Source organism: Eremothecium gossypii, chromosome VII (assembly GCF_000091025.4).
Source record: "Eremothecium gossypii ATCC 10895 chromosome VII, complete sequence".
Lineage (NCBI taxonomy): Eukaryota > Fungi > Ascomycota > Saccharomycetes > Saccharomycetales > Saccharomycetaceae > Eremothecium > Eremothecium gossypii.
The window spans coordinates 1,616,385-1,642,622 of NC_005788.4; the positions used below are offsets into that span (position 1 = coordinate 1,616,385).

The following is a 26,238-nucleotide window of genomic DNA, read 5'->3' on the forward strand; positions in this document are numbered from 1 at the left end:
ACTGTTCGTGAAAATTTTCCGCTTCTTGGACTTTATGTCTTGATACTGTCACATGAGATCAAAACAGCGTTTGACGACTAGAACAAACACCAAGCGCTATGGGTGTTCCATCTTTCTTCAGATGGTTATCCAGAAAATATCCAAAGATTATATCACCAGTGATCGAGGATACGCCTCAGGTGGTGGACGGAGTAAAGCTACCGATTGACTATTCAGCAGCTAATCCAAATGGAGAGTTAGATAACCTGTACCTCGATATGAACGGTATTGTGCACCCATGTTCGCACCCTGAGAACAAGCCGGCGCCCGAGACGGAGGACGAGATGCTGCTCGCGGTGTTCGAGTACACCAACCGGGTGCTGAACATGGCGCGGCCGCGCAAGGTGCTGATGATAGCGGTGGACGGTGTGGCACCACGTGCGAAGATGAACCAGCAGCGGTCGCGGCGGTTCCGCAGTGCCCGCGACGCAAAGCTGGCAAACGAAGAGAAGGCCAGGGTGCTTGCCGAGCGTGAGGCCTACGGCGAGATGATCGATGACGCGGTGAAGGCCAAGAAGTCGTGGGACACCAACGCCATTACCCCTGGCACTCCGTTCATGGACAAGTTAGCTGCAGCACTGCGCTACTGGACGAGCTTCAAGCTTGCGACCGACCCAGGGTGGAAGAATCTACAGGTGATCATCAGTGACGCTACAGTGCCAGGAGAAGGTGAGCACAAGATAATGAATTTTATCAGATCCCAGCGAGCTGACGTTCAATACAATCCCAACACTACACACTGTATATACGGGTTAGATGCTGATTTAATCTTTCTGGGTCTTGCAACCCACGAGCCCCACTTCAAGATATTGCGTGAGGATGTCTTCGCGCAGGATAACAGGAGGCGACCCCGGCAGCACGACATGATGGATATGTCTGCGGAAGAAAAGCAGGCCCTGATTGAACAGGACGCAGAGAAACCGTTCCTGTGGCTGCACGTCAGCGTGCTGCGAGAGTATCTCTCGGCAGAACTGCTTGTGCCGCGTCTGCCGTTCCACTTCGATCTGGAACGGGCGATTGACGACTGGGTATTTATGTGTTTCTTCTGCGGAAACGATTTTCTTCCTCACCTGCCGTCGTTGGACGTGCGAGAGAACAGTATCGATATACTGGTAGATATATGGAAGGCTGTGCTTCCCTCCTTAAAGACGTACCTGACCTGCGATGGGAAGCTGAATCTCAAGGGCGTGGAAAAGGTGCTTGCCCAACTGGGCAACCGTGAATCAGATATCTTCAAGAAGAAATACGAGCAGGAACTGCGCAAGAAAGAGGCGCAAGAAAGACGCAAGATGTTAAAGAACAACCCGAATGTCACCAAGGGGAAGGTTGATAGAAACTTCACAGTTCCCTTGGAAAGCATGCCAGTCTTTGACGTCAATGGGAATGCCGCTGCGGGTTCTCTGAATCTGACTAACAAAGACTTTGCCAACATGCGCAAGGAGATCACGTTGGCAAATGAGGGCAACACCAAGGCTCTAGACGCACTCAAGCGGCGTAGTGACGAGAACAGGACACAGCGGACATCTGATACAAGGGACTTTTCTCAAGAGGAGCTTGAGAGCGCCATCGAGGTGTCTAAGGGCGATAATCTCTCCGCTGCGGCATCCTTACGGGAGCGTATTTTGGCGAAGCGCAAGGCTGCAGAAGATCCTGAGGGCGCGCCCGAGCCAAAAAATCCCCATAAGGCACCATCTGCTTCGGAGACAGAGGCAGCGACGCCTGCGAGCTCCGAAACAGCCTCGCAAGTCGATATCCCGATCTCCACTGGAATGCTCACACCTGGATTTCTGGATACGGATACAGGTGTGCGGCTCTTTGAGCCAGGCTACCACGACCGCTACTACCAAGCCAAGTTCCATGTTCCGACAGGCAGTATCGACGCGTTGCGCAAGAAAGTGGTCCGCAGCTATGTAGAGGGCATATCGTGGGTTCTCCTGTACTACTACCAGGGTTGCCCGTCCTGGACGTGGTACTATCCGTACCACTACGCACCATTCGCATCCGATTTCACAGGCATATCGGACCTGTCGGTGACCTTCGACCTCGGCGAGCCTTTCCTCCCCTATGAGCAGCTCATGAGTGTGCTGCCCGCCGCCTCCAGCCACAACCTGCCAGACGTGTTCCGGTCGCTCATGTCGGACCCCGAGTCCGAGATCTACGACTTCTACCCTGAGGAGTTCCCCATCGATATGAACGGCGAAAAGATGGCGTGGAAGGCTCTCGTCCTTCTCCCCTTCATCGACGAGACCCGGCTGCTCGCCGCTGTGCGTCAGAAATACCCGCTTCTTTCCGAAGCCGAGCGCGCCCGAAACGTCCGGCGTGACGAGGTGCTGCTCATCAGCAATAAAAACACACATTACGAACGTTTCCTCGCGCGTCTCTACACGGACCCGGCTCCCCAACCCGTCAACTTCCGTCATTTCAAAAGTGGCCTCGCAGGCACAGCGCTGTCCGACGCGGAGGGCTTCCGTCCCAACACCAAGATGCTCTGTCCGCTTGCCGCAGGCTCCCTGCCGGACATCAGCACCAACCTCTTCCTCAAGACCGCCTATCGCATGCCGCAGCTCCCTGCCCCCAGCAAGTCTATTCTACTCAACGGTTTCATCCCTCCCGAGGCCCAGCTATCGCCAGCAGATCGTGACGCCATCATGTACAAGTATCCTCAGCGCTGGAATCCTCACACCATGAAGCACAACCTGGTGCCTGTCGGCCCTGCTGCCGTCACCCAATACCAACCTCGCATCGGCGGCTACCGCGCCTTTCTGTTCCACCAACAGCTCATGCAGGATCGGCCATATCCGCCTGCCCATATGCACTCCCACTCTTCTGGTGGCCCTCCGTTGGCCCAGGGTCCTCGTGTAACTCAGTCCCGCTACCAGCCAAGGCGTTTTCACTAACCTGGCCGCGTCTTTGTATAATACGTTACGTAATTCATTACGCTGCGGTGTGCGGCGCCGTGCGTCCGCCAACTTCCGTTTTGGGAACTCCTTCCGGAGCAAGTTACTCCGGCTACCCGGAATAACTTCCCCGCAATTCACGTGTTCCAGATCTCTGTTGCCGCCGACCTGCCGTGCGGTTATTCCGCCCAGCGCCTCCTCGCTTCGGAATAAACCCGACGCGCCGCTTTTCCCCGAGAGCAAATAAGATCTGCCAGCGCCGGCTCCCGTACTATAGGCTGCGTAGGAGATGGCTCTATAGTAGCACCAAAATGACGGGAAATTTTTCCAAAAGCTGGCGGTATTTATTAGCGGTAGGTGAGGGCACCCGGGTGTGAGCGTGCGGGCAGTTTCTCGTGGTACGCCACGAGGCAGGGAAGAACAAACTGCGCACAAAGAGCTACGTAATTGACGAGCCAGGCGAATTTCAAGTCTGCAGGGACAGGCTGAGACGAAAGTCGAACACGAAGGTTAAAGTGGCATATGTTTGTGTCTGCGGCTCCGCCGACCAGCACGAAGCCGCTGCTGCCTGGGCTCTGGCGGCGGCGTTCGGGCGAGCTAGGCACGATCAGCGAGGAGGGAGAGGGCGCGAGTGTTGCGGGGGCACAGAAGGAGTTTGTGCACGCGCCCGCGGAGTACGCGGACCGCGCGCGCGACGAGATCCGCAAGCGCCTGTTGCAGGGGCGCGCCAGCTGCAGCAGGCGGTCGCTGGACCAGCGCTCCCTGGCGTCAAGCGCGGCGTCTGTGCAGACCTCGCTGTTTTCACACCGCAGCGAGCTAACCGAGGCGTCGTCACTGGAGGTGCAGACGGTCCTTGACGTACAGACGGTGGTGACACTGGAGCAAGCACTCCCAAAGATGTTCTACGACATGTATGCGCCGGAGATACTGATGCGGCCGAAAGACTTGCTCCCGAACGGGCGGCCGAAGTTCACGAAGCGGGAGCTGCTGGACTGGGATCTCAACGATCTGCGCTCCCTGCTGATAGTGGAGCGCTTGCGTGAGGAGTGGGGTGGCCAGTTACCTGATATTATCTTCGAGAAGCAGCAGGGGGCGGAAATGATGCCGCATTTCCGGTTTCAGCTGCTGAGGTTGGACTCGCCGGACGAGACCATCATCAAAACACTGGTTACATCTGACATATACCTGGAGGCGAACCTGGACCCAGATTTCAAGCTTGCCAGTGCCCAATACACCGTCTCGACTGCGCGGAAGCGCCATGCCCAGATGATAGGGGTGGACGAGCCGGTGATGCGCCTGTCGAAGCCGGAATGGCGGAATATTATCGAGAACTATCTTTTGAACCTGGCTGTCGAGGCTCAATGCCGCTTTGACTTTCGTAACGCCTGCATAGAGTACAAAAGGCGTAAACAGGAGCAAAGCAAGGCGGTGATGCCGCCTCCGACGCTAATTCCGCAGAAGTACAGCGGTTCGACCTCCCTGCTCAAGCGAGCGCTCATTAGGGGGACTTACCAGCAACAGCGCCAGCGCCAACAAGAACAGATAAAGAGGCCGCTAAAGGTCAGCTTAACAAAGGAAGAAAAGTCACAAATATGGTTGCAGTGCCAGGTTGCTGTATACCAACGGCTGGGCCTAGACTGGACACCTGACAGAATATGACGCATATCGTGACACCAGTGGTGTTCAGCTGCCACTACCTGATTTTCACGGAACCTCAGCATAGGGTATTCTACTACCTGTTTTCCGCATGCACCAGCAAATATGTCGTAGGCACATTAGGCCTACCTCCTTTTTAGCTGATGCCAGTGCAGGCCTTCAATGGCATGACTCCCCGCTACTACCTTCATGTTTTCTAATTGGTAATGCCCGCAGATTTGAACTGAATTAGGAGACTGCTGCAACCTAATAGGGACGTCAGTTGAGGTGTAATACCTGGAACGTGCAACCGTATAGCTAATCTAAGCAAATGTGCTTGAATCCCGCTATGACCAAAGGTTTATCGATTCTAAGGGCTCATGGTGAGCTCTTCATCACAACCTATATTTGTTCCGATCTTAATGTAGTATATAGCAATATGCCGTAAGCTTCTGTTTCGACGATTGTTACGTAATATAATTTTTTCAAAGCACACTTACAGACATCTCATCACGGCTTTAAGAGAGAGCAGAGATAAGTTCTCAGGTATACCTGGACGCAAAATGGAACCGTACGTTCAAAATGGCCTGAGGAAGCTAGCTCCATATTGGAACACTCGGTCTTCCTTTGTAAAAGGGCGCTGGTATGGCAGAACACTGGCACAAGTGCTGATGGAGGAGTTCCACTTCAGTTCGGAACAAGTGCAGGCTAAGATACTAGCGGGACATTGCCAGCTTCTAAGGGATGGCGTGGTATTGAATGCTAATACGGAGCTTATTAAGAACAAAGACGTCTTTCAGTCAAAGCAGCACAATCACGAGCCACCAGTACTTCAATGGCCTCTATTACACAACGTTGCACACAATACCGCTGGCCTGAAGGTAGTTTTCGAGGATAACGACCTTCTGGTCATCGATAAGCCATGTGGAATACCTATCCATCCAACTGCATACTTCTATAAGAATACTCTGACAGAGGTGTTAGAAGACGCTCGGGGATATCCGTTGTTTCCCTGCTACAGGCTGGACAAGATAACGTCTGGCTTACTCATCTTTGCCAAGACACAGCAGACAGCTAGCAGACTACAAAGCCAGATAAGAGATCAGAACATGAATAAGTGGTACCTAGCCCGTGTTGATGGTAATTTTGATTTTAATAAGAAAACTGCTTCTTCTCCCATCTACACGTTTGAACCTAAGAAGAGCCTGAAAGGAGCCTTTGCGCCAGTTCGTGATGCACTGACTGAGTTTTATCATGTTGCATATAATGAGGAATTGAATCAGTCTTTGGTTCTGTGCAAGCCGCTGACTGGTCGCACACATCAGATTAGAATCCACCTTGCACGCCTCGGACACCCAATTGTTAATGATCCCTTTTACAATGTGAAAAACTCCAAGTATCCAAAACGATCTGCATTTATGCTTGAAGTGGAAGATTGGAATACGATTGAGCAGGATAAGCTGTCACATTTATTCGATGAGTTCATTGTTGAGATTGATGAAAACTGGCGAGGTTTAAATCCCGCCGGTGACCTGTGCGAAGAATGTGGGGAGGAGTTACCAAGAGATCCAGAAAAGCATGAGCTGATCTTGTACCTACATGCATGGAAGTATAATGGCAGCGATATATCCTTTACAACAGAATATCCCGAATGGGCCAGTGCCTTCGAATTTGGAGAGATAGATATAGGGAGGCCTGATATTTATTGAGTACATCACTGTATTATATATGCAATTAAGTCGTATACTAATGCATATGACATAAGTCATCGCTAAGGGAAAATATTGTCACACAATAGCGGCATAAAAATCACCATCCTACAACATTCCTAGTGACAGCCCTGCAAATCTTCATTTGGCCTTTGACAAATTCAGATAGCTTGTAGCTACCCTGTCTAACCTTACCATTGTGATCTTCGATGACTCGAATCTTCTTTTTATTGTAGTCATACTCGCTAATAATGCTAACACGGGGCTTATCTGGTGTAACCTCAAACTTGCTTCTGTGTAGCAATCTCGCATGAGTAACAAAATGGCCTGACATAATAACTAGTAAATCGCCAAGCTTAACAGATTTCATAGCCTCAGAATCAAGCGTACCACCTGCATCGTATGTTAGAACCGTGACGCCATAAGTGCAGCTTTCAATCGGAGGAATAAGACTAGGAAGTTCTGAGAATAAAGTTGGAATAAACTTTTTGGTAGTCTTGCCTAGCATATCGTATGCCTTAGCGAAAAGCTGGCTGTTCATATCCGTAGATTCAACAGCCAAGGCCTCCTCGGGGTCGAAAGGAATGACTTCTTCCCAGTATTTTACAGTATGAATAGAGTCCTGCTCATTGTAGACAACACATGAATGCAACTGGGAATAGTCTTCAAATAAAAAGTAAAAATCACGGCATACCATCCTTGCTCCATGGCGCTTTTCGATAAGCTTCTCGTCAACCTCCCAAATGAACTTACCCCTGCTGTTTACCAAAGACTTTGGTACCGTTTTTTCCAACCACCACGTATCGTCCCTCTCAAACTTAATTGTAGGTTCATGAGCATCGCCAATCAACCCGTCATCAACAGAGTCCTTTGTAGATAGATCCAACACAGCGCCAATTTGTGTGCTGGATGTAGGCATAGTAACAGTTGTGTTAGTTGGAGGTGGAGGTGGAGGTGCAAACTTTGATATAGCATTTGGTGTACGTTTGGGCTCTAGGGTCCTAGCTGGCTGTAGCGATACTTTAGCCGGCTCTAGCGCGGTACTCTTAGGCCTATCTACCACGCTTCTCGTTGTTTCACGAACGGATGCATGCTGCTCGCGCATGCTCCTACCGGCAAATTCACGAAGAGACCGGCTCTTGTAGCTTTTAGAAGACTTGCCAAAACTTACACTTGGCTCCTTCGCATCCTCCAAATGACCAATTGGTGGAGGTGGAGGTGCCATAGTAGGTGCTTCCAAGTCTGTATGTGCACCTACTGTGGAAGGAGGTGGGGGAGGTGCTGCCTTCTTCGCTGTAGCCTCCGAAACAGGTGACGGTGACTTTCTCCTCGTTGGGGAAGCAGACGTAGAGGAAGTATGAGAGACCTTCGGAGCAGGAGTAGGAGCAATCGTGGCGAAATTCGCGAGCGAAGGTGCCACTTTCGAGGACGCGCCGAAATCCTTCGAGCTCCTGGCGGAATCTAAGCTTCCTTTAAATGCGCGACCCGAGGGGGATACAGGCGACGAAATATCCCGCTCGTTCCGAGTGGGGGACACTCGATCAGAGGTCGTTGAATCCCTGCCAATACCGGCTAAGGAGGGGACCTCTGCCACCAACTTTGCGTGCAACTGGTAGTCCTCAGATGGGTCCTCGCTAGTCAACCGGGGCATCACAATCTTCGAGGCAAGACTGGCGATGATTGCCTCGCTGGTCTCAGGACCCGTGGTCACTGTATCGGCTGACTTAAAGCCAGACCCAATATCGGCCTCTTTGTCGAAGTACGCCTCGCTCTCTTCGTCGGCCAAGTTGCCCGGCGTGTCGATCGACATGGGATTGAGATTCAACGAGATATCGTCCGACTTGTCGCCGACGCCAAGTTCAGAGCCCGAGTCCTCGAGCGGCTGATCGGCCTGCGTCGAATATGCAGTGGTCTCCGAGGAACGGCGGAAGTTGAGAGACGCACCGGTGGCGCCTGGGAGAACAGGAATGGGTGCCGCCACAGGCTCCTCTTTTCTGGCCTCCGCAGCGCGTGGTTGAGGCTCGGCTTCGAGCCCCGCGGCAACCGCCACGCTAAACGGATTGAACGCGCCCGCCACGCCAAAGCGCCCCGCGGTGGACAATACAGCCATCCGGTTCCGTATTGCTGCGCGCCTAGACTCCTCTGAAAGCTTGAGACCCGCATTATCTTCCTCCTCGTCCTCTTCTTCAGCTTCCTTCTCCGCAACGCGCTGCGTATCTGTCTCATCCGCCCCTGCGGGGTACGCATAGTCCAAGTCAAGGAACGAGCTCCGGCGCGCTGCGCCCTCATGGAGCGTATCCGCATCCTCTTGTGTGCGCTCCGCATGGATGCGCTTCAGCAGCTCCGACTCGCGCCGCTGGTGCTCCTGCAACAACGCGAGTCGCTCCTTGAAGCTAAACTGAGGCGGCTCCACTACCCCCGCAGAGCTCTCCTCCCCAATCACCGCGCTCCCCCGCGCTAGCTTGCTGTCCCGCGCCGTCACTGGCGTCGTCTCTGGTGTGAACACCGGCCCTGCGTGTAGCTTCACCAGTTCCGGCGCCTCGCGCCGCTCCTCCCGCCGCGCCTCCACCGCGTAAGGCATCTGTGCAGCAGGGTCCAACGATGGGAAGTGCCCTGCATGCATCCCAATCCCCCCGGTGGGTGCGGAATGTATATCATCTTGTGCCACCTCAACGTAATTCTTGGGGAAGATACCCTCTTGTTCATTTCCGGCTCCGTCCACAAAATGCCCATAGTACCACTGGTTGTCCTCTATAGATATAACTTCAATCCTCTGACCATCCTCAAAGTTCAAATCACCATCATGGATGGACTCGTACGTGTACTTGGCAATCACATCGAATGGAACCTCTGGTTCCTTGGCCGCGTTCATTCTTGCGCTATTGTATGTAGCTTCGTTGTTGTGCGGAGTACTGATACAACCAGCTCACGGCGCGCGAACGTAAACACCGTCCCTTTATAATGCTAACGACAGCTAACGACTAAGTGGAACAAAGACAGAACGTCCAATCTTTAGGTGGGGACAGTTGAGGGCCACTGGGGCAGGAATTGCGCGAGACGGCAAGATGGCGACACTGACGGTGCAACAAATTATCGAGCTGGTGACCAGAGAACAGGACATACGGGCGAGCATCGCGCGGGTCGCCAGAGTGCTCAAGGTGGGTGGGCTGCTGATCGTGTGGCGGGCGCTGCGGGGTGGAGCGGGCGCTGCAGCGCGACTGGCAGCGGCTGCGGCAACGGTGGCCACGGCGTACCCGTGGCTACTACGGGCGACGGGCAGCCGGTGGGCCGCGTGGAACGGTACAATTGGGGCGGGGCTGGCGCTGGCCGGCGGCGTGCCGGAGTGGCTGGCGTCTTACGTGGCAGTGGAGGCTGCGGCGAATGCAGGGGCCGGGCTGGACGCGGCGGTGGGGAAGGCCGGGCCGCGGACGCGGGTGCTGCTGAAGCAGGCGGTAGCAGCGGTGCTGGTCGTGGCGCTGCACCAGGCAACAGTGAAGGCCGGGCTTGCTTCGCGAGCGCTGTTTGCGCGGCGCTCGTTCGCCATGGACTTTGCGCTCTTCTACGGTGTGTGGAACGCGCTGTCGCTTGGGCGCATGGCGAAACAAGCGCTGCTAGGGGGACGGCGCGTGCCAGAGCGGCGGCGGGCGACTGCGGACGCGGATGAGGAGCTTGCGCCGAACGCGCAGCACCTGGTGCGGCGGCTGCGCGAGCTCAACGAGCTGGCGGGTGCGGGCAGTGAGCGCGTCGAAAAGCTACTCGGTGGCACGGTCGGGCGCAACTTCACCATCTGTCTGAAGTGGGCGATATGGCGCCAGACCGTGAGCTGGCTGTTCAACTGCCGCCCTGTGCGCAATGTAGGGGGCTCCCAGAAAGTGGCGGTGATCATGCTGTCTTTTCTGGCCCTGAACGGCGACGAGTACCTGAACGTAAACGGGCGCATGTTGCGCTTCCTGCTGCGCAGTGTGGTTACTCAGCTGCTGGCTGCCAGGGACCCCCTGCTCAGGCCACTACTGATGGTAGCGGGTCTGAACCTCGAATTCTACTTCTATGGACGGTAGCGCGCGACATGGCGCAATCTAGTCTTGTTAATACTATTGTATATACTCCCGAATATACGGCTCCGGACAGGGTCAGCCGCGAGCTGCTCCTGGAACATGCTCCTGGCCCTTCAGCCGCAACAGAATGTCCTTGAACTTGGAACGGTCGCGGTCTCCCAACACGTCAGCATCCTCGGTGTTGATCAGCTGAAGTACGCGGTCCCACACGGTGTTGTCCTGGTCAAAGAAAGTATCGCGCTGCTGCAGAAACTCTTCGGCTTCGCGTCTCGCCTGCTCCACCTGCTGTTGCTTCTTCTTGCTGTATACCTCGTAGAAGTCATCAATATGCTTTATGGCCTCCGCCTGTAGACGCTGAGTCGCAGCAGCCTCTGATTCGTCGCGCTCAGCGATCTCTGCTTCCCTCCGCTCCTGCCACTTGCGAATGGGCTCAGAACTGTCGCTGGTGGCGCCAGCGCCGGTTCTATGCGCCCCGCCAGCGTGGCTGCGCTCAGCGCCGGAGGACTGTCTGTCACTGAGTTCGTCGCTTGAAGAGTAGTCGTTGGCCATGTTTAGAGTTGCACGGTCGTAAGTCCAGTCACCTACTCAGACGGTGAATGTTGGTGATGTGTGCTTGTGCGCCTCCATCCCAAGAACTACTTGCCAGACAGTGCACGGCCCCTTCTATATGTATCACGTGACGGTAATTACATATGCAGGTCAGTGGGCTTTAAGTCTATTTCAAGTCTATACATGCAATGAGGCCAGCTGGGTGGGCATTGCCTAGCTAGCCAGTATTGATATGCTATGTCCAATCTCCTGGACGGCCTTTGTGTCGAGGTCGACAACTTTTAGTCCCCTTAGGTGGTGGTAGTAGCCCGGGATAAAGGCGATGCAGTGCAACTCAAGCTCGTAAGTCTCCCCCGGATAGATTATGGGCACCTTGTAGTCATTCGAGAGCAGGACGATGCCTTCATATTGCCTGCGGCGCCGCATGTCATGGGTTTCTTTGGCACGGATAGATGAGTAATACACGACGAGATTTATTGCACATTGAGAAGAGTTGCTGACCAGGAGTCGAAGGGTGAACTTCCGGCCAACGGATACAAGTACTGCCGGCTCGAAGAAGGTGAACGAAACGTTGGCATTGAACTTGGGTTGTATCTGTTGATGTAGTGAAACAGTCGATTCCAAGTGGTTGGCACTGGACGTGAGTACGTTGCCAAAAAACGGCACCGACGCAGCGTAGGGGGTGGTGTAAGTGGTATTGGACTGCGAGGGTGGCTGGTATACCGCGGTGCCCGCACCCATCCGCCGGGAAGAGACTTCTGTGTCCCATGACGTGACGACGGGGTATACGTGTGCGTCGCTGGTGAGCTGGTACTCGATCGTGATCCGGATACGCTGCGACCGCTGCTTGTTCTCCACCAGGCGGTAGATGATACTGAAGCTGTCGTACTGCGACATCACCAGAGGGAATTTCGTGGAGCACATGGGGGCCAGCGACACCGCGGACACACCGTCTACCAGCTCGTACTTGATGAAGGAGATACTGATCTGCGGATCCCGCACCAACTCGCAGAAGGACTTAGACGCCTGGAAATCGAGCGACGAGAGCACGATACTCTTGGTTGGTAGCGTGAAGTTCCGCAGACGCACGTTGAGCAGTGAATAGATCGGGTACGACAGACTCGCCTCCTTCTCCGGTGCCGAGTCCACCACCATTGCCTTCAGCTCTTGTTCCGCCAGGGCCTCAAAACAGGGCAGGGTCTTCTCTTGCCCCGGTACAATGGTTGCCCCCATTCCCTTCTCCGTGTACAGAACGTGCAACGTGATTCTATTCCGATTGCCGTTATTCATCACCACATTACTGTGGAAGAGCCGCTCGCGCACTATTTCGGGATCCAACTTCCACACGTTGTCCTCGCCACACACCCTCCAGATACTCCTGTCCCGGCCCTCAAACATAACCGTCTCATTTATCCTGATCACCAAACCTCTCCATTCGTATGATTGCGGATCATAGTGAAGGTAGATGGGGAGATTTTCGTCGAAGATTAAGAAATGACGTGATTCATGTAGACCCCGCAGGCTTGACAGCTCCCGAGCTTCTGGACCGCTGTCTGACACTGGCAATAACAGCTCCATATCGCTATCTGTAGCAGCTGTCAGTCTAGTTCTGTTTCAAGGGCGCTGTCGCTGCACGCCGGCCGCAGGTACGTAGCGTTAAAGTGGGCGTAAATTTCAAGCTCCAGACTTGAAGTGTTGAAAGACTTATTCCCATAGTTACGTAATCCGCCCTCCAACAACGTATACCATACGCCAATGTTCACACCACGCCCTAGCATATGTGGAACCTTCTAAATGGTTGTTATTTACACGTATGACATACTAGCTAGTGCCGCTGCGCCCGAACGGCCGCTGTGTGCCACATTCCCTAATTATAGATAAATCATTCTACCCAAGCGATCATAGCCGATGCGGCGATCCTTCTTTGTATCGCGGTTGGCGCTACCGTAGCGGAAACCAACTTCACCCACGCGCTTCTTGACAAAGCGGAATTTGGCGCGCTCGCCGTCGCGCCGCTCGCCGTAGACGACCCGTTCCGTGTGCTGGCGCGCGTCGGCCGAGGTGGCGTCGGCACCCTGCTCGGCGATACGAGCCAAGGTGTCCGCAGCAGGCTCGAGCTCAAGCAGCTTCGCGGCGTCGATGGGCCCGAAAGGCTCAGACTCCGAGATGGTCAGAATACGCGAGGACAGGGCCTTGGAGGGCACAGGAATCTCGCTGAGATTCTCACGGTGGTGAGGCTTGAAAATGGGGAACATGCGGAAAAGCGTGTCCGCCATGACACGAGTGTCCCTTTTGATGCGGTTCTGCTGGTGTTAGTAGGGTCCAATGGGAGCTGCGCAGCTAACTGGTGTAGTCAGAGCTAAAGGGTGTAACCATGGGGTTGTCTTCAAGACTAATCGATTTTTATGTCTCATCATTCGCACCAGCTAGCTGCGCACTTTGTTCATGTAACATACTTGTTTCTCGAGTTTCTTCTCGGCCTCCATGAGCCGCACGACCGCCTCGATGCGCGGGATCTTGAGGTTCAGCATCCGCGAGACTTCCTGGATGGACTTCTTCTCTATCTGAACCTTCTCGTAGATTGTGTTCTTGGTCTGCTCGTCCAGCACGAGGTTCGTCACGCAGTACCGGTTCTGCGGGAAAGGCTGGAGCCGTTCCCTGCGGCCCTGCTGCGGCGTTTGCTGTGTCCGCTCCAAGACGTCCCCGCGCATGATGACCTTGCGGCCCGTCACAGGGTCGACGAGCGCCTGGCCGCGCTCCGTCTCGGGCGTGATATATTTGGGCACGTGATCATCCGGCACCGCAAAGTACCGGTTGTACAAGTACTCACCCTTGAAGTTGCGGGGCCCAAGGAATTGCCGCATGCTGAACTTGAGGTTCGAGTCATGCTTGATTTTCTTGTCCTGCGGCAGCAGCTGGAATCCATACTGTGGGTATGCAATCTTCCGCCGGGAAGCGTGCCGGCGCTGGCTTACCAGGGCTTGCCGTGCTCCCCGCACATGCGCTGCCTCCAGACACAACGAAGTACCAGCCCCTAGCAACATCGGGTAACGAAGTTCAGACAGACAGCAGTGTAGTGCAGCGTCCTATCGTGGAAGTGTTGTGCATGATACCCTATTCATCAGAGTATTTCACATCGCAGGTCAAGTGCCCAAGACTGAAAATTTTTCAAATATCATATTTTACGTAATGTTACCCGGCTATATCTTGCTAAACGAGGGTGAGGGCAGCTACGCACAATGGGAGACCATTGGTTGCTCCTGCTGTTGGGGCCATGAGTCCATTCGCATATGCAGTAGCTTCGGTCGCCCCGCTGGAGTACTTCGAGGGGCGCGCTCTGCGTTTGCGGTGCGTGCCAGGCGGGACACCTCCTATCTTGTCCAGGTACCGGAATTGCGCTGGCTGATAGGCGCAAAAAGCAGCGCTGCATGGATGCCAGTCGATCGTCGTCTCTACGCGGCTATTTCGCCTTGCAACTTATTGGTCACGTGATCTGACGCGTGATTCTTTTTACGTATTTCACGTTCCACCGGCACTACTACAAGACCTCAGCAGGGATACGGGCTGGATTGACATTATACGATGATGAGCGAAGACTCCCGACAGCGGCTCTACAACCAGAGCATTCAAAATGCTTATAACGCGCTGCTGAGCCAGAAGCGAGGGCCTCGGTCAAGCGGCTTTCCCAGCGGATCGTCGGCGGTTGCTGTCCAGGATGAGGAACCCCGGCTCTCTGATATGAGCGAGTTCAGCGACGACGACGCGCAGGTCGACCGAGCAATGATCCAGGATGATGAATTTGACGAGGAGGGGGGTGCAGAAGAGAATGACGACTACTCACGGTTTAAAAGATCGCTGCTGCACGACAACCATGAGGACTACGGTTGGCTGGACGATGACGACACGGACTACACAGATCAAGCGGACAAGAGCTTTATCCAGGATGATGACGATGACGATGGTAGCACGTACGTGTACGAGGGGTGGTCGGCCAGGCGGCAGGGCTGGGGACGCTGGGCCGTGCTAGGGCTGGGGGCATTGTTTGTTGTTTGGATACTCGCGGGGTGGGGTGGGGCATCGCCTGCGAGCCCCGACCTGTACCGTCGTGTGAACCAGCTACAGACTCAGCTGAACCACCTGACGCACGAGGCCGAAACGCAGCGAAAGTCCTTCCGGTCGGAACTAGATTCGACCATCAACATGGTAATACAACGCTTCGAGCAGAACATAAAACGGCTCCTCCCTGGGTACACAAGTAAGCTGGAGAGTAATATTGCGCAATTGGAATCGGAGATGCAGCAGATAAACCAGAAGCTGCTGATGGAAAACGTGACGCTATGGCAGAAAGAACTAGTCATAAAACTGAACGAGAAATTACCTGAGAAAATACCCATTGTCATGGAGGATAATTCCAATATGTTGCTGATTCCCGAACTACACGATTATCTATCAACACTGATCAGCCAAGTGGTGCGAGAAAGCGTGACGTCGCTGCCGCAGTTCAAGTTCAACATTAATGACTACATCAAGGAGGTCTTGAATAACAACTTCCAATTTGTCGACAAGCAGTATTTTCTGACACAACTGCATGAAAGCCTGATGGCGAACAAGGATGAAATATGGCAAGAACTGGAGCCGCGGCTCGCACACCTGACGTCACCGGATGCGGTACCGCAGCAGTTCTCATCAGTGATAATGAAAAAACTGATGCACAAGATCTACAACGCTAATCAACACCAATGGGAGTCGGATCTCAATATTGCGACATTCGCCCAGGGCTCGAAGTTGCTGAACCATCTCTGTTCAAAAACTCATCACGGGCCCGTTGGACCAATGTACCTGCTGCAGGACTGTAATGGGTGCACCTCCACCTATTGGAATTGCGATGCTGCAGCGTGTAGCTGGGCTATACGCTTGGTCGAGCCCATGTACTTGATAAAACTCGGATACGTCCACGGCAAGTTCAGCCACAATTTGCAGATAATGACCGCTGCCCCTAAAAAGATCAATGTGTATGTGAAACTTTACGAGGGGACGCAGAACGCTCCGCAGAACACCAAGTACTGGTCGAGGGATAGTCGTTTCATGTTTCTAGGTTCCTGGGATTACGATATTTTTGACAACAGAATAAGGCAAGACTTCGAGCTACCCCTTTGGTTTATTCAGGGGAAATACCTGGTGCGCTCAATCGCCTTCGAGGTCGCGACCAACCACGGGAACAATCAATACACCTCCCTACGTAAATTCGTTGTCAACGCCGTCACTGTGCAGGATTTGAAACTGATGGACAAGTTTCCTAGGGATTGGAAAATCCAGGTCCCAGATTATTCTGTCATGATAGACGACCAAGAGCGTATACGAGCCTCCCGCATAGCCCAGTTACATAATGCGGGCAGCGTGCCGTCCTTCGGCGATGATGAACTCGATGCTTAACTGCCACCCTATTTCTCCCGCTGTTTTTTTTAAAATGGCCAATTTCACCCTCCCCTTTTCACCCCCCTCTACCATGTATTATACTTCCGACATTAGACGCGTGCCTTTGCCACGCGGGCGAGCAGTCGCATAAGCCACCAAACTGCAATTACAAAGCTCTCTTGCGCGGTTTTACTGTAACTTCTATTGGTCATTATTCCAGTTTTCCTGTGATTGCTGTCTGTTTCCGTTTTAAACACTAGTGCAGAAGTGTCCTCATCGAGCGGTTAGGGACGCCTTGCCCGCTGAAAATGACGCAAATCCCTAACGTAACCTATGAAACCGCAGCAATGAGCACAGTGCCGCCATTAGATGGTCCGGTGTACTGCTAGGTGCACAGGTGTATTATTAAGGTCGAGCACATGATCGAGTTGCTCAATTCGATCATGGGTACCAATTTGCCATTAACCAGGCTGATTTGCCCGTTCCTTTATCTTGGTTGTAACCATTTCCCCATTTCAATGCTTTACTCTGTTATAAATATCCATGTTTGCTAGACAGACAGTTCTTCAGTATCAGTCTCCGCTGATAGCAGCTAGTACAGAATGAAGAACTTGTTCAGACGCAAGAAGCGTGAAGGTGAATTGTCCACCGCCGTGGATGAAAAGCTGCGCGTGGGAGGCACGGTAGTTCATGGCATGAAGAATACGGACTACGATAGCATCAAGCCGATTCTTATGCTTCTAGATGCACAAGAGCGGAAAACCTATATGAGTTGCGATGAGGGGATCGAATGTAGGCTAGGGTCTAACATGCATCAAGTCGCTTCGCTGGTTCTCACGGGCACTGAGTTAAGGGTCAGAGTATTGGATCCGAGCAGCGAATATGACATAATCAGCGTGGTCGGCATGCAGGATTTATATGCTGTCTTATTATCTCCGTCCGCAGGCAACGAGTGGCGTTTCAACGATGAGCTAGCCTTGATCATACATGATCCCGTTGCCATGTCGAGATTGGAACGGGCAATCGCTCTTTTGCATTTCGAAAAATGGTCGCTATACAAATCGCTCACAGCCACCCTCCTTTCGACTGTAGGGTTACAGCTTCCAGATATACACCTTGTTTTAAAGAGAGTACATGTCTTCGAGGATTGGTGCCACATCTATGTTGGTGGTGAGTGGGTGAAAGTGTGGATGCACATCGACGGCAGCCCTAAACACAAGCTGAAGTCGATGCCACTTGGTATTAAGTTCTTCAAAGACAACAAGGTCCTGAATAAGAAAAACCTGGTCTGTTACATTACTGCATCGGAACTCGTAGAAGAGGCGTTCTTTGTTCCACATTCCGGTAGCACCCTGGCCACAGACGCGTCCGCGCTAAAGGTTGATACCATAACGTCTTTCCTGGCGCAGTTGGACACCATTAGGTACATGGGCCCTGTGTGCTGGCCCGCCGATCGTCAAGATGTAAAGTCTCAATCATCCACACACTCAACCACATCCTCTCAGAAGGCCCCAGAAGCAACGAATGCAGGTCACTCACGTTCCTTTTCTGTGCTTTCGGGGCAGTCGCAGTCGGATGTAGACCCTGCGCTGGACACTCTGCGGCTTGGCGGCCTCCTCATCAGGCCAATCCCCCATGCTGGTATCCACCACCTGGAAAGCTTGGTCAGATTCATCATCCCGTTCTACGACTCCCTAAATCTGTACGGCAGGCCCAAGAGGTTTAACGTCGACCACATGGATCCCGAATCGCTGCTGTTTGCGCTGCCCAAGTTGCCCGCCATCGACTATCTCACGCCCGAGGAGTTCGAACTCTTCCTCCACGAGCCCTTCGACCGGCAGAACGCCTGGGCCCAGCTCAAGGCATTTGTCGCAACCAGCATAAGGCATCCAGCACGCACCCGCATGCAGCCTACGTCGATCTCCGCGGTCCTCGATCTACAGCATATCTACCCGTCGCCCACCGGCGCGCCGATGAAGATGCCCGCAGTGGAGCCGGCCGCCCATTCCGCCTGAGACGCGGGCGCCGAACATTATGTAAGCCCCGACGACGCGACACAAAACATCTCGACGCCAACACCTCGGCTAGACATATCACTCCCTAAAGTAACTGTCTTCTTCGCACATAGTCTATACTCACATCCTAAGCCACATGAATGCCAAAATCGCCTTCCTACTACTCGCCGCCTCCCTGTGCTATGCCCGCCCGGCAGACCCCGCCGTGGCCGACTCCTATTTGACCGAGAAGCTACAGCCCTATATGCCCGATGCGCTTGCGCTTCACAGCTACGCCGCCAGCCATCCGACCGAGTTCACTGAGAACGATCGCCCCGAGCCTAATGTTGAGTACTACGCCAACAGCGCCTCCTGGGTCAAACTAGACAAGACTGAATTTAACTCATATATTGACCGCCTTAAACGGAAACACCACCTAGCGGGCGAGAACCTAGAGCTTGATGATGACAAGCTATTCCTCCGTGTCGAGGATACTAACCTTTTTGATGGCTTGTTCTGAGCGTGTCTATTTGCATTACATAATCATTTATCAACTGTCATTATATACGAATGATAGGCCAAAAATTTGCCACTTAAAATATTGATGCTATGTTTACTTAGATGTGAGAAGTAGTGTAACGGCAGAAGTAAACTCTGGCTGTTTAAGCACGTCTAGTGATATTGGGAAAATGCAGGCACCAGTAGTGATCATGAACACCTCGCAGGAGCGGGCGACAGGCCGTGAGGCGCAGGTGTCGAACATCACGGCAGCGAAGGCGGTTGCAGACGTGATTCGGACGTGTCTGGGTCCAAAGGCGATGCTGAAGATGCTACTCGACCCGATGGGGGGCCTAGTATTGACGAACGATGGACACGCGATCTTGCGGGAGATCGACGTGGCGCACCCTGCAGCCAAGTCGATGCTGGAGCTGTCGCGGACGCAGGACGAGGAGGTCGGGGACGGAACGACGACGGTGATCATTTTGGCGGGGGAGATTCTCGCGCAATGCGCGCCGTACATCCTGGAGAAGAACATCCACCCGGTGATCATCATCCAGGCGCTGAAGCGCGCGCTGGCAGACGCGCTGGAGGTGGTGCGGGATGTGAGCAAGCCAGTGGACGTGGAGAACGAGAAGGCCATGAAGGAGCTGATCCAGGCCGCGATCGGCACGAAGTACGTGAGCCACTGGTCCGCCAAGATGTGCGATCTTGCATTGGCCGCAGTGCGCACCGTGCGCGTGGATCTCGGCAAGGACGTGATGGGCGAACAGCAATACGAGATTGATACCAAGCGCTACGTCCGTGTCGAGAAGATCCCAGGTGGAGATGTTGTTGACTCGCAGGTGCTGAACGGTGTGATGCTGAACAAGGATGTTGTTCATCCGAAAATGGCCCGCCGGGTGGAAAAGCCGCGCGTGGTATTATTGGACTGCCCTCTGGAATACAAAAAGGGCGAATCGCAGACGAATATTGAGATCACAAAGGAAGAAGACTGGAACCGGATCTTACAGATTGAGGAAGAGCAGATTCAGTGGATGTGTGAACAGATTCTTGCGGTGAAGCCCACTGTTGTCATAACTGAAAAGGGAGTCTCCGACTTGGCTCAGCACTTTTTGTTGAAGGGGGGGTGCAGTGTCCTCAGAAGAGTGAAGAAGTCCGACAACAACAGAATTGCCAGGGTCACTGGTGCCACTATTGTAAACCGTGTTGAGGATCTGAAGGAAACCGACGTTGGCACGAAGTGCGGTGTGTTCAAAGTGGAACTGATTGGTGATGAGTATTTCACCTTCCTTGATGAATGTGAGGAGCCAAAGGCTTGCACGATCATGCTAAGAGGCTCTTCGAAGGATATACTAAATGAAGTTGAGCGTAACTTGCAGGATGCAATGGCCGTGGCTCGGAATGTAATGCTCGCTCCTTCGTTGTCTCCTGGCGGAGGTGCAACTGAAATGGCGGTTTCTGTGAAGTTGGCCGAGCGTGCGAAGCAACTGGAAGGCATTCAGCAATGGCCATACCAGGCCGTAGCAGATGCCATGGAATGTATACCACGTACTCTGATCCAGAATGCCGGAGGCAACCCTATCAGAGTTCTATCTCAACTAAGAGCACAGCATGCACAAGGAAACCATACCTGTGGTATCGATGGTGACGCCGGTAAGGTTGTTGACATGGTTGAATACGGTATATGGGAGCCGGAGGTAATTAAACAACAGAGCATTAAGACCGCTATAGAAAGTGCTTGTCTTCTACTAAGAGTCGATGACATTGTCAGCGGTGTCAGGAAGCAAGAGCAGTAGATGATACATTCATCTGGTATAGAATATGTTTAAGAACCTTTCCTGTATAATAATATGTTCATTCTCTATAAACTAGTGAACTTTTTATCTCAAATTAAAACCGTTCATGCCCGGTGATTACATCCAATAATGACTATCTGCCCTTGGTGAGTTCCATTTCTAAACCAAGAATAATGTTCCTTAGCTTTGTGCTTGTCTCACTTTCAAGGTACCCCTCCATCCGCGATCTATGTTTCTTGAGTTCAGATATGATTGTTTGTTGATCACCACGTCGACCACTATTTAATAGAAGATTGAACAGAGGCTCCCATATATCTTTCCTCCAGTAACGTTTAAGGCTATTTGAGAGCCGGTAATAGCCGTCTTTAAACTTCCCTGTCTCGATGTACTTTCCAAATAACATTGCGTGAATAATCCCAGCCAATCCGTAATAATCCGCTTCATAACTCCATGGCCGTCCCTCTCTCATCTCCGGGCAATCTTGCTGATCGGTCGCCCAGTTGGCTGTAAACTTAGTTCCAATAGGAAATAATGTGAGATCAAAGGACCTGCCGAAATCAATTAAAAATATACCCTTTTTGGACCAACCGTTCTCACCATACGGGTTGTAGTCGCCTAATGAGCTACAGGTTTCAAACCTTAACATACAGTTGTCTGGCTTAATATCCCCGTGTATGATTCCGACTTCGTGAATACATTCAATCACTTTCATCAACTCCACCGTAATAAAAATACAAAGACATTCATCAAGACTTGAACCGGAACGATGCTTTTCTAAATTAATTAAATCCAGAACAGTTCCCTGGCTGGCATAATTCAGAACTAAGTAGCTCTCGTCTTGGAAACAATGTAGTGCACTCACATTAATGATCGACCTTAAAATCGCAGTCTGCGCCAATCTTTTCTCCACCTGTTTCAGTATATAAAACTCCCAAACGCTAGCTGGTTTCTCGACCTTTAACGCCCTCAGTTGTCCAGTGCTCGATTCTGCCAAGTATACTGTCGCGTATCCCCCCTCGCCCAGTTCCGCTCTTATACAATACAAATCATTTGTTTTCTTGAAATCTACAATAGGATTTTTATTAACATTCTTCGTTACCTTATGGATCTTTTTCAACAATGCACTCATCTTTAGCGGTTGTGTGTACTGATAATAATCATCATATGTCTTCAAATCAGGTTGCAGAGATTCCAATAACTGTTGCCTTAAGGTTTTGCTAAGGGGATTGTTTATTATATTCTCCTGTATGGACACTTCTTCCTGTGGCTGCGTGAAAAATGGTGAACTCTCAGCAGTATTCATGGAAGGAGCATCGCTCTGCCGCCGCTTCCGAAACCCATCCTCTTGGCTTGCTATTAGACGAAAGGTAGATTCAGATCGCTCTTGAATAGGTGTCATATAATCTTGTAGTTTGCTCTTATATGAAGGTGTGACGGTTTCTTTACTCAATTGACTACTGCGCTGTTGGTCCTCTGTATAAGGCGACTCTTCGACTGTAGTTGGTTTGACTTCAGTTAAATCATCCATATTTTTCCTAGTGAATTCCTCTGTGAAGTTCTCATATACTGCAAAGCGACTAGTTGTATCATCGTTATCAGAGAGTGGTTTTGGATCTGTATAGTGCTGATTAAACATGGAGTATACTTCCTTCATAGCGTCTCGTGAAAACATGGTTACAGTAGGCGATCTAGGTTTGCCCTCAGAATAGTTGGTATTATCATCAGCATTGTCATCCTTGAGCGGAAGGATAGATGTGGTCGTTATGTTTTTATATTCAGGCGAATACTGTCGCGTATGTGGGGCGGGAGAAGCAGGCTTCGTAGGAGTATCGGTTTTATCTTGGAGAACTGCTTTTCGGCGTTTGTTCTTGTTTGGAGTTAATATGCTAGTGCTTTGAGTGGGCACTTTTGGCTGGACTTTCTTATAATATACATTCCTGGCAAGAGCCAAGATTTCTTCGATGCAAAATTCGTGATCTTTAGCAGGATAAAGGAGATCGAAATTGCACTCTATCTTCTCAGACTTCCTCCCTGGCTGCTCCAATATTTTGTAGACAGGGCCGCTCCTTCCCAGAGCGTCTGAGAATATCGGTATTTTCTCTATGTCGGACTTCTCTGTGGGATACTGCGGCTGTCTATCAGTCCTAGTTCCTGCTACAAGTGGAATGGAATGCTGCTTATTTTCCTTATTCCGCCGCTCCTTGTCATCCAGCTGTGTCCACCCAGATAACTTCCAATCATCGGTTTGTGGTCCTGTTGCGTCATCTTTGAAGACCTGCATTTTGCCCTTAGATCCCGACCCAGGCCGCTCAGTAACCATTCTTTGCTGCTCGATTTCAGCTCTCCCCCTACCCAAGATCAGCTCCGACTGCGGTTCTGGGAGATGTTCCACGCGCTGTAGCTCCTCGATTACGAACCCCCCATCGAGCAATTTCTGCTCCAGATCTGAAAGTGTCTTTCGTAGCCTCTGCAACGGTCGGGCATTGCAGTCGATGCCTCGCTTCAGCATCGAGACTGCATTGCCGTACTCCTTCCGCTCGCAGAGTATGCTCGCAAACTCCTCATAAAACAACGCCAACTTCGCGCCGACCTGCCGCCGGAGCAGGTGCACAAATACATCCTTCTTCTCCTGTAGGCTTGTTACAAAGACCTCGGTGTACCACAGCCACACTTTCAGATACCTCGGGTCATTTCGATATATGTCTAACTCCTGGAAGTATTTCAGGCAACGCTCCATAACGTCTATGATTCCACTTTGCCGGGTCGTCGCACCCTGTGGGTACGCGTCGTTCAGCCACGACAGGTATTCTAAGTAAAGCTCCAGTGGATCATCTAATTCCTCCAGCTCGTCCATTATACGCCGTTCATACGACAGTCGAACATCAGCGATATCGCTTAGCGACTGTTGCAGAGCTGCCGTTAGGCGGTGGGCAGATCGCCCTTCCCTATGCGGCACGATATTCTCCTTGTGCGCCTCAAGTTCATTGAAGTGCGAAACTTTCATCGAGAACCTGGACCTGCGCTGCTCCCTCGCTCGCTAGTGCTGATTGTGTATGTCTTCTCGTTGTCAAATACTTAGTGTTAGTGTTTGTTCAAGGTTGCGAAATCGAGAACGCGTTATGGCATCGCACTCCAAGCATCACCACGTAACGAAGTACAGGGCGAAAGCCCAAGTTGAGCCAAATGAGAAGGAAGCGTAGCAATTTAATACTGCAAAGAAAGAGGTATATAGTTTACTGTCTATGTGTATCTACGCTAGGCGAGGGGAACACGGGCTAAGTCAAACTGTCAGAACAAATTGCAGAAGAAGACGAATAGTATTGAGGCGAATAACATACCACAAACGATTGGTGGCCCACGCTTGTCTTCGTAGTCACCTGCACGCCTGAGACGGATATCGATAACCCTGTTGCAGTATATGTACGCACTGTAGTATATGGTCCCGATGGATGTCAAGAAGAAACCAATCGCGCCAATCATGGCCGCCTGGGAGCCGTAAGTCAGTAAGGTGGTCGAGATAGCAGAGAAAATGAGCCCGATATCCAACCATGACAAGAAAGTACGTTCAGTGGCAAAGTAAACTTTTGGTTCGATCCTCACAGGAACGCAGATGGTTTTGCCAGGAGGTGGTTCGATGAATGTGTCAACTGCATCCACACGAGGCCGATCGTAGTCAGCAAAGTTCAGGTAGTTTTCGAGGGCTGCATATGCACGGTAGTACAGGCGAACCACCGGATTCCGGGTAGAGCTGATTTTACGGCGGATGACAGAGTCGTTACGGGTACGCGGGAACGCAGGCGCCGCGGGTGCGGACTCTGGCGGGGGCTCAATCGAGCCGTATCCGATACGCTCCTCGGGATCCATGATGTTTCCTAGTCTGCTGTAGCCTGCATCATCAAGGAGTTCATCCTGCTCGTCCTCATCATCGCAATTGGGCCTGGTGATATTGATTTGCGTTGTGATCACGGGTTTCCGAATGTCCACGTCCATTTGTGGGAGCCAATATGGGATCGAATCAACGCGGTTGGGCAAGAGGGCGGCCATGCCGTGTAAGAACTTCGAGAATTTAGGAACTGGTTCAACAAGGTGCGAGCCGACAAGCTCGCGAACCCATTCTGGTGGCTCCTGACCAAGTTGGGTCTGCAATTTAACCTCTAACACGGCATACGGGAAGTACTCAACATCGTGCTCGGGTAACTGCTTAAATGGCCAATCAACGCCGATGTCCATCCTCCGCCAGTTGCCATTGGTTCTATCATAACCGTCGAAATCGTCTTCTCTGACCATTGTCAACTCGGTATCCAAAGAGATACGGACCCGCGCATCACCCGGTAATTGGAAGGCCGTCCGATTATAAAAAGAGCGCATGACGGGGCGCAACCGTTTCTTTAAGATGGTATATTGTATTTCCGTGGCAAGGGCTTCTAGGGCATCGATCTCTTGTGGCGTCTTCTTGTTTTCCTTCCGCATCTTGGCAAATGCCTGATTCGCAGTGTAAGTTCCCTTGATGAACCCATTCACGTAACGCTCTTTTAACGCAAAGCGAGCCTTAACAGACTTCTCACCAGTCCAACTCTCTCTGTGTGTTTTCCTCTCCACAAATATAGTATCAGCTGCCACGCCACCATACCACCGTAGGCGGTGTGCCTCGGCACCTTCGTCCTTCCGCAAACGTTGGTAGTACAAATCAAGATCCTTGTTATCAAAATAGATGGACGTGATAGCGCTATCCTCCTTCTCAAACTCCTTGTTCGTATTAAAGACTAGCACCGGTAGATGCTTCAAAATGATCAACTTGAGCTCTGTGATATTATCAGGATGCACCCAGTACTTGGTGGTCTGTCTGACGAAGTTTTGCTGCTTCCCACCCGCAGAAGCGTCCCCTCGGGCCGGATTTCCCCTTGTGCGGACAAAATCGTACATTTGGGAAATCTTGACAACAATTTCATCATAGTCCTCCTTAAAGAAAGGCTTGGAATCCATCCTAACCTGGAACACTGGCTTGAGCACAAACTTAGTCTTCTTGTCATGTTTTTTGATGATCTTCTGGAAACCAGTGTAGTTAAGCATCGCAAACTTCGCCAAGTCGTGCACGTCTGCGATAATGTCTGATAGCTCTTCTTCGAGCACCTCGAACTCTTCATCGGCAGCAGGGCTCACAGAGTGGATGGAGCCCATCGTAGTCCGAACCTTAGCTTCCGCATCCTTCACCCTCCGCAAAACCTGGTTATGTTTCACCTTACAGAACGTATAAACCTTATCCAACTCAGCTTCCAATGATTCCAAAAATTCAGTTTCTAAATCGGAAGACCACTCTCCGCCGTTCCGCTCGAGGTTCTCCTCTAACTCATTCTTTAGGTCATCATAGCTTATATAGTAATAACTGTATTCCCGTATCAATGACTTACTGAGGTGTTCGCCGAACTTCATGGCAGTCGAGTCCCTGGTAACCCGATAGAGAAGTCAGTGAAAGAGTAAGAATCAGCCTGAATATTTGTGAAATTGCGAAATGCAAGTGGCAATTATTTAGTAGCTCCCCTTCACCGTATTTCAACAAGCAGGGCACTAAATGAGGACCCACGTGTGTCACGTGACTGGCTCTCCAGCAGGATACCAGCATTTTAGCGCCGAATAAGACACTTGGAAGT

At 51.9% G+C, this 26,238-nt stretch overlaps 14 protein-coding genes across 14 annotated transcripts; 8 read left to right on the plus strand and 6 right to left on the minus strand.

The window, feature by feature from the left end:
- Positions 1 to 98: 98 nt before the first annotated feature.
- Positions 99 to 2,936, plus strand: RAT1 (ssRNA exonuclease RAT1; the record flags this gene model as incomplete). Its single annotated transcript, NM_212031.2, has 1 exon — positions 99 to 2,936. One exon carries the CDS (start codon positions 99 to 101, stop codon positions 2,934 to 2,936), a length of 2,838 nt encoding a protein of 945 aa, NP_986969.2.
- A 522-nt stretch (positions 2,937 to 3,458) lies between these two features.
- STD1 (Std1p) lies at positions 3,459 to 4,595 on the plus strand (the record flags this gene model as incomplete). The annotated part of the gene is made up of 1 exon (NM_212032.1): positions 3,459 to 4,595. The coding sequence occupies one exon, from the start codon at positions 3,459 to 3,461 to the stop codon at positions 4,593 to 4,595; it is 1,137 nt and encodes a 378-aa protein (NP_986970.1).
- Positions 4,596 to 5,134: 539 nt separating this feature from the next.
- PUS6 (pseudouridine synthase PUS6) lies at positions 5,135 to 6,280 on the plus strand (the record flags this gene model as incomplete). Its single annotated transcript, NM_212033.1, has 1 exon — positions 5,135 to 6,280. The coding sequence occupies one exon, from the start codon at positions 5,135 to 5,137 to the stop codon at positions 6,278 to 6,280; it is 1,146 nt and encodes a 381-aa protein (NP_986971.1).
- Positions 6,281 to 6,380: 100 nt separating this feature from the next.
- On the minus strand, positions 6,381 to 9,152 carry BBC1 (Bbc1p; the record flags this gene model as incomplete). The annotated part of the gene is made up of 1 exon (NM_212034.1): positions 6,381 to 9,152. One exon carries the CDS (start codon positions 9,150 to 9,152, stop codon positions 6,381 to 6,383), a length of 2,772 nt encoding a protein of 923 aa, NP_986972.1.
- Positions 9,153 to 9,345: 193 nt separating this feature from the next.
- Positions 9,346 to 10,338, plus strand: PEX35 (Pex35p; the record flags this gene model as incomplete). The annotated part of the gene is made up of 1 exon (NM_212036.2): positions 9,346 to 10,338. One exon carries the CDS (start codon positions 9,346 to 9,348, stop codon positions 10,336 to 10,338), a length of 993 nt encoding a protein of 330 aa, NP_986974.2.
- A 72-nt stretch (positions 10,339 to 10,410) lies between these two features.
- Positions 10,411 to 10,884, minus strand: CLC1 (clathrin light chain CLC1; the record flags this gene model as incomplete). Its single annotated transcript, NM_212037.2, has 1 exon — positions 10,411 to 10,884. One exon carries the CDS (start codon positions 10,882 to 10,884, stop codon positions 10,411 to 10,413), a length of 474 nt encoding a protein of 157 aa, NP_986975.1.
- Positions 10,885 to 11,097: 213 nt separating this feature from the next.
- TRS65 (Trs65p) lies at positions 11,098 to 12,462 on the minus strand (the record flags this gene model as incomplete). Its single annotated transcript, NM_212038.1, has 1 exon — positions 11,098 to 12,462. The coding sequence occupies one exon, from the start codon at positions 12,460 to 12,462 to the stop codon at positions 11,098 to 11,100; it is 1,365 nt and encodes a 454-aa protein (NP_986976.1).
- Positions 12,463 to 12,755: 293 nt separating this feature from the next.
- Positions 12,756 to 13,928, minus strand: MRPS35 (mitochondrial 37S ribosomal protein mS45; the record flags this gene model as incomplete). The annotated part of the gene is made up of 2 exons (NM_212039.2): positions 12,756 to 13,187; positions 13,341 to 13,928. The coding sequence occupies 2 exons, from the start codon at positions 13,926 to 13,928 to the stop codon at positions 12,756 to 12,758; spliced, it is 1,020 nt and encodes a 339-aa protein (NP_986977.2).
- Positions 13,929 to 14,466: 538 nt separating this feature from the next.
- Positions 14,467 to 16,317, plus strand: MPS3 (Mps3p; the record flags this gene model as incomplete). Its single annotated transcript, NM_212040.1, has 1 exon — positions 14,467 to 16,317. The coding sequence occupies one exon, from the start codon at positions 14,467 to 14,469 to the stop codon at positions 16,315 to 16,317; it is 1,851 nt and encodes a 616-aa protein (NP_986978.1).
- Positions 16,318 to 16,901: 584 nt separating this feature from the next.
- Positions 16,902 to 18,314, plus strand: TPH3 (Tph3p; the record flags this gene model as incomplete). Its single annotated transcript, NM_212041.1, has 1 exon — positions 16,902 to 18,314. The coding sequence occupies one exon, from the start codon at positions 16,902 to 16,904 to the stop codon at positions 18,312 to 18,314; it is 1,413 nt and encodes a 470-aa protein (NP_986979.1).
- Positions 18,315 to 18,450: 136 nt separating this feature from the next.
- AGOS_AGR313WA (AGR313W-Ap) lies at positions 18,451 to 18,813 on the plus strand (the record flags this gene model as incomplete). The annotated part of the gene is made up of 1 exon (NM_001355364.1): positions 18,451 to 18,813. The coding sequence occupies one exon, from the start codon at positions 18,451 to 18,453 to the stop codon at positions 18,811 to 18,813; it is 363 nt and encodes a 120-aa protein (NP_001342238.1).
- Positions 18,814 to 18,982: 169 nt separating this feature from the next.
- CCT3 (chaperonin-containing T-complex subunit CCT3) lies at positions 18,983 to 20,590 on the plus strand (the record flags this gene model as incomplete). The annotated part of the gene is made up of 1 exon (NM_212042.1): positions 18,983 to 20,590. The coding sequence occupies one exon, from the start codon at positions 18,983 to 18,985 to the stop codon at positions 20,588 to 20,590; it is 1,608 nt and encodes a 535-aa protein (NP_986980.1).
- A 133-nt stretch (positions 20,591 to 20,723) lies between these two features.
- AGOS_AGR315C (AGR315Cp) lies at positions 20,724 to 23,594 on the minus strand (the record flags this gene model as incomplete). Its single annotated transcript, NM_212043.2, has 1 exon — positions 20,724 to 23,594. The coding sequence occupies one exon, from the start codon at positions 23,592 to 23,594 to the stop codon at positions 20,724 to 20,726; it is 2,871 nt and encodes a 956-aa protein (NP_986981.2).
- Positions 23,595 to 23,878: 284 nt separating this feature from the next.
- Positions 23,879 to 26,020, minus strand: VTC4 (Vtc4p; the record flags this gene model as incomplete). The annotated part of the gene is made up of 1 exon (NM_212044.1): positions 23,879 to 26,020. One exon carries the CDS (start codon positions 26,018 to 26,020, stop codon positions 23,879 to 23,881), a length of 2,142 nt encoding a protein of 713 aa, NP_986982.1.
- Positions 26,021 to 26,238: the final 218 nt, after the last annotated feature.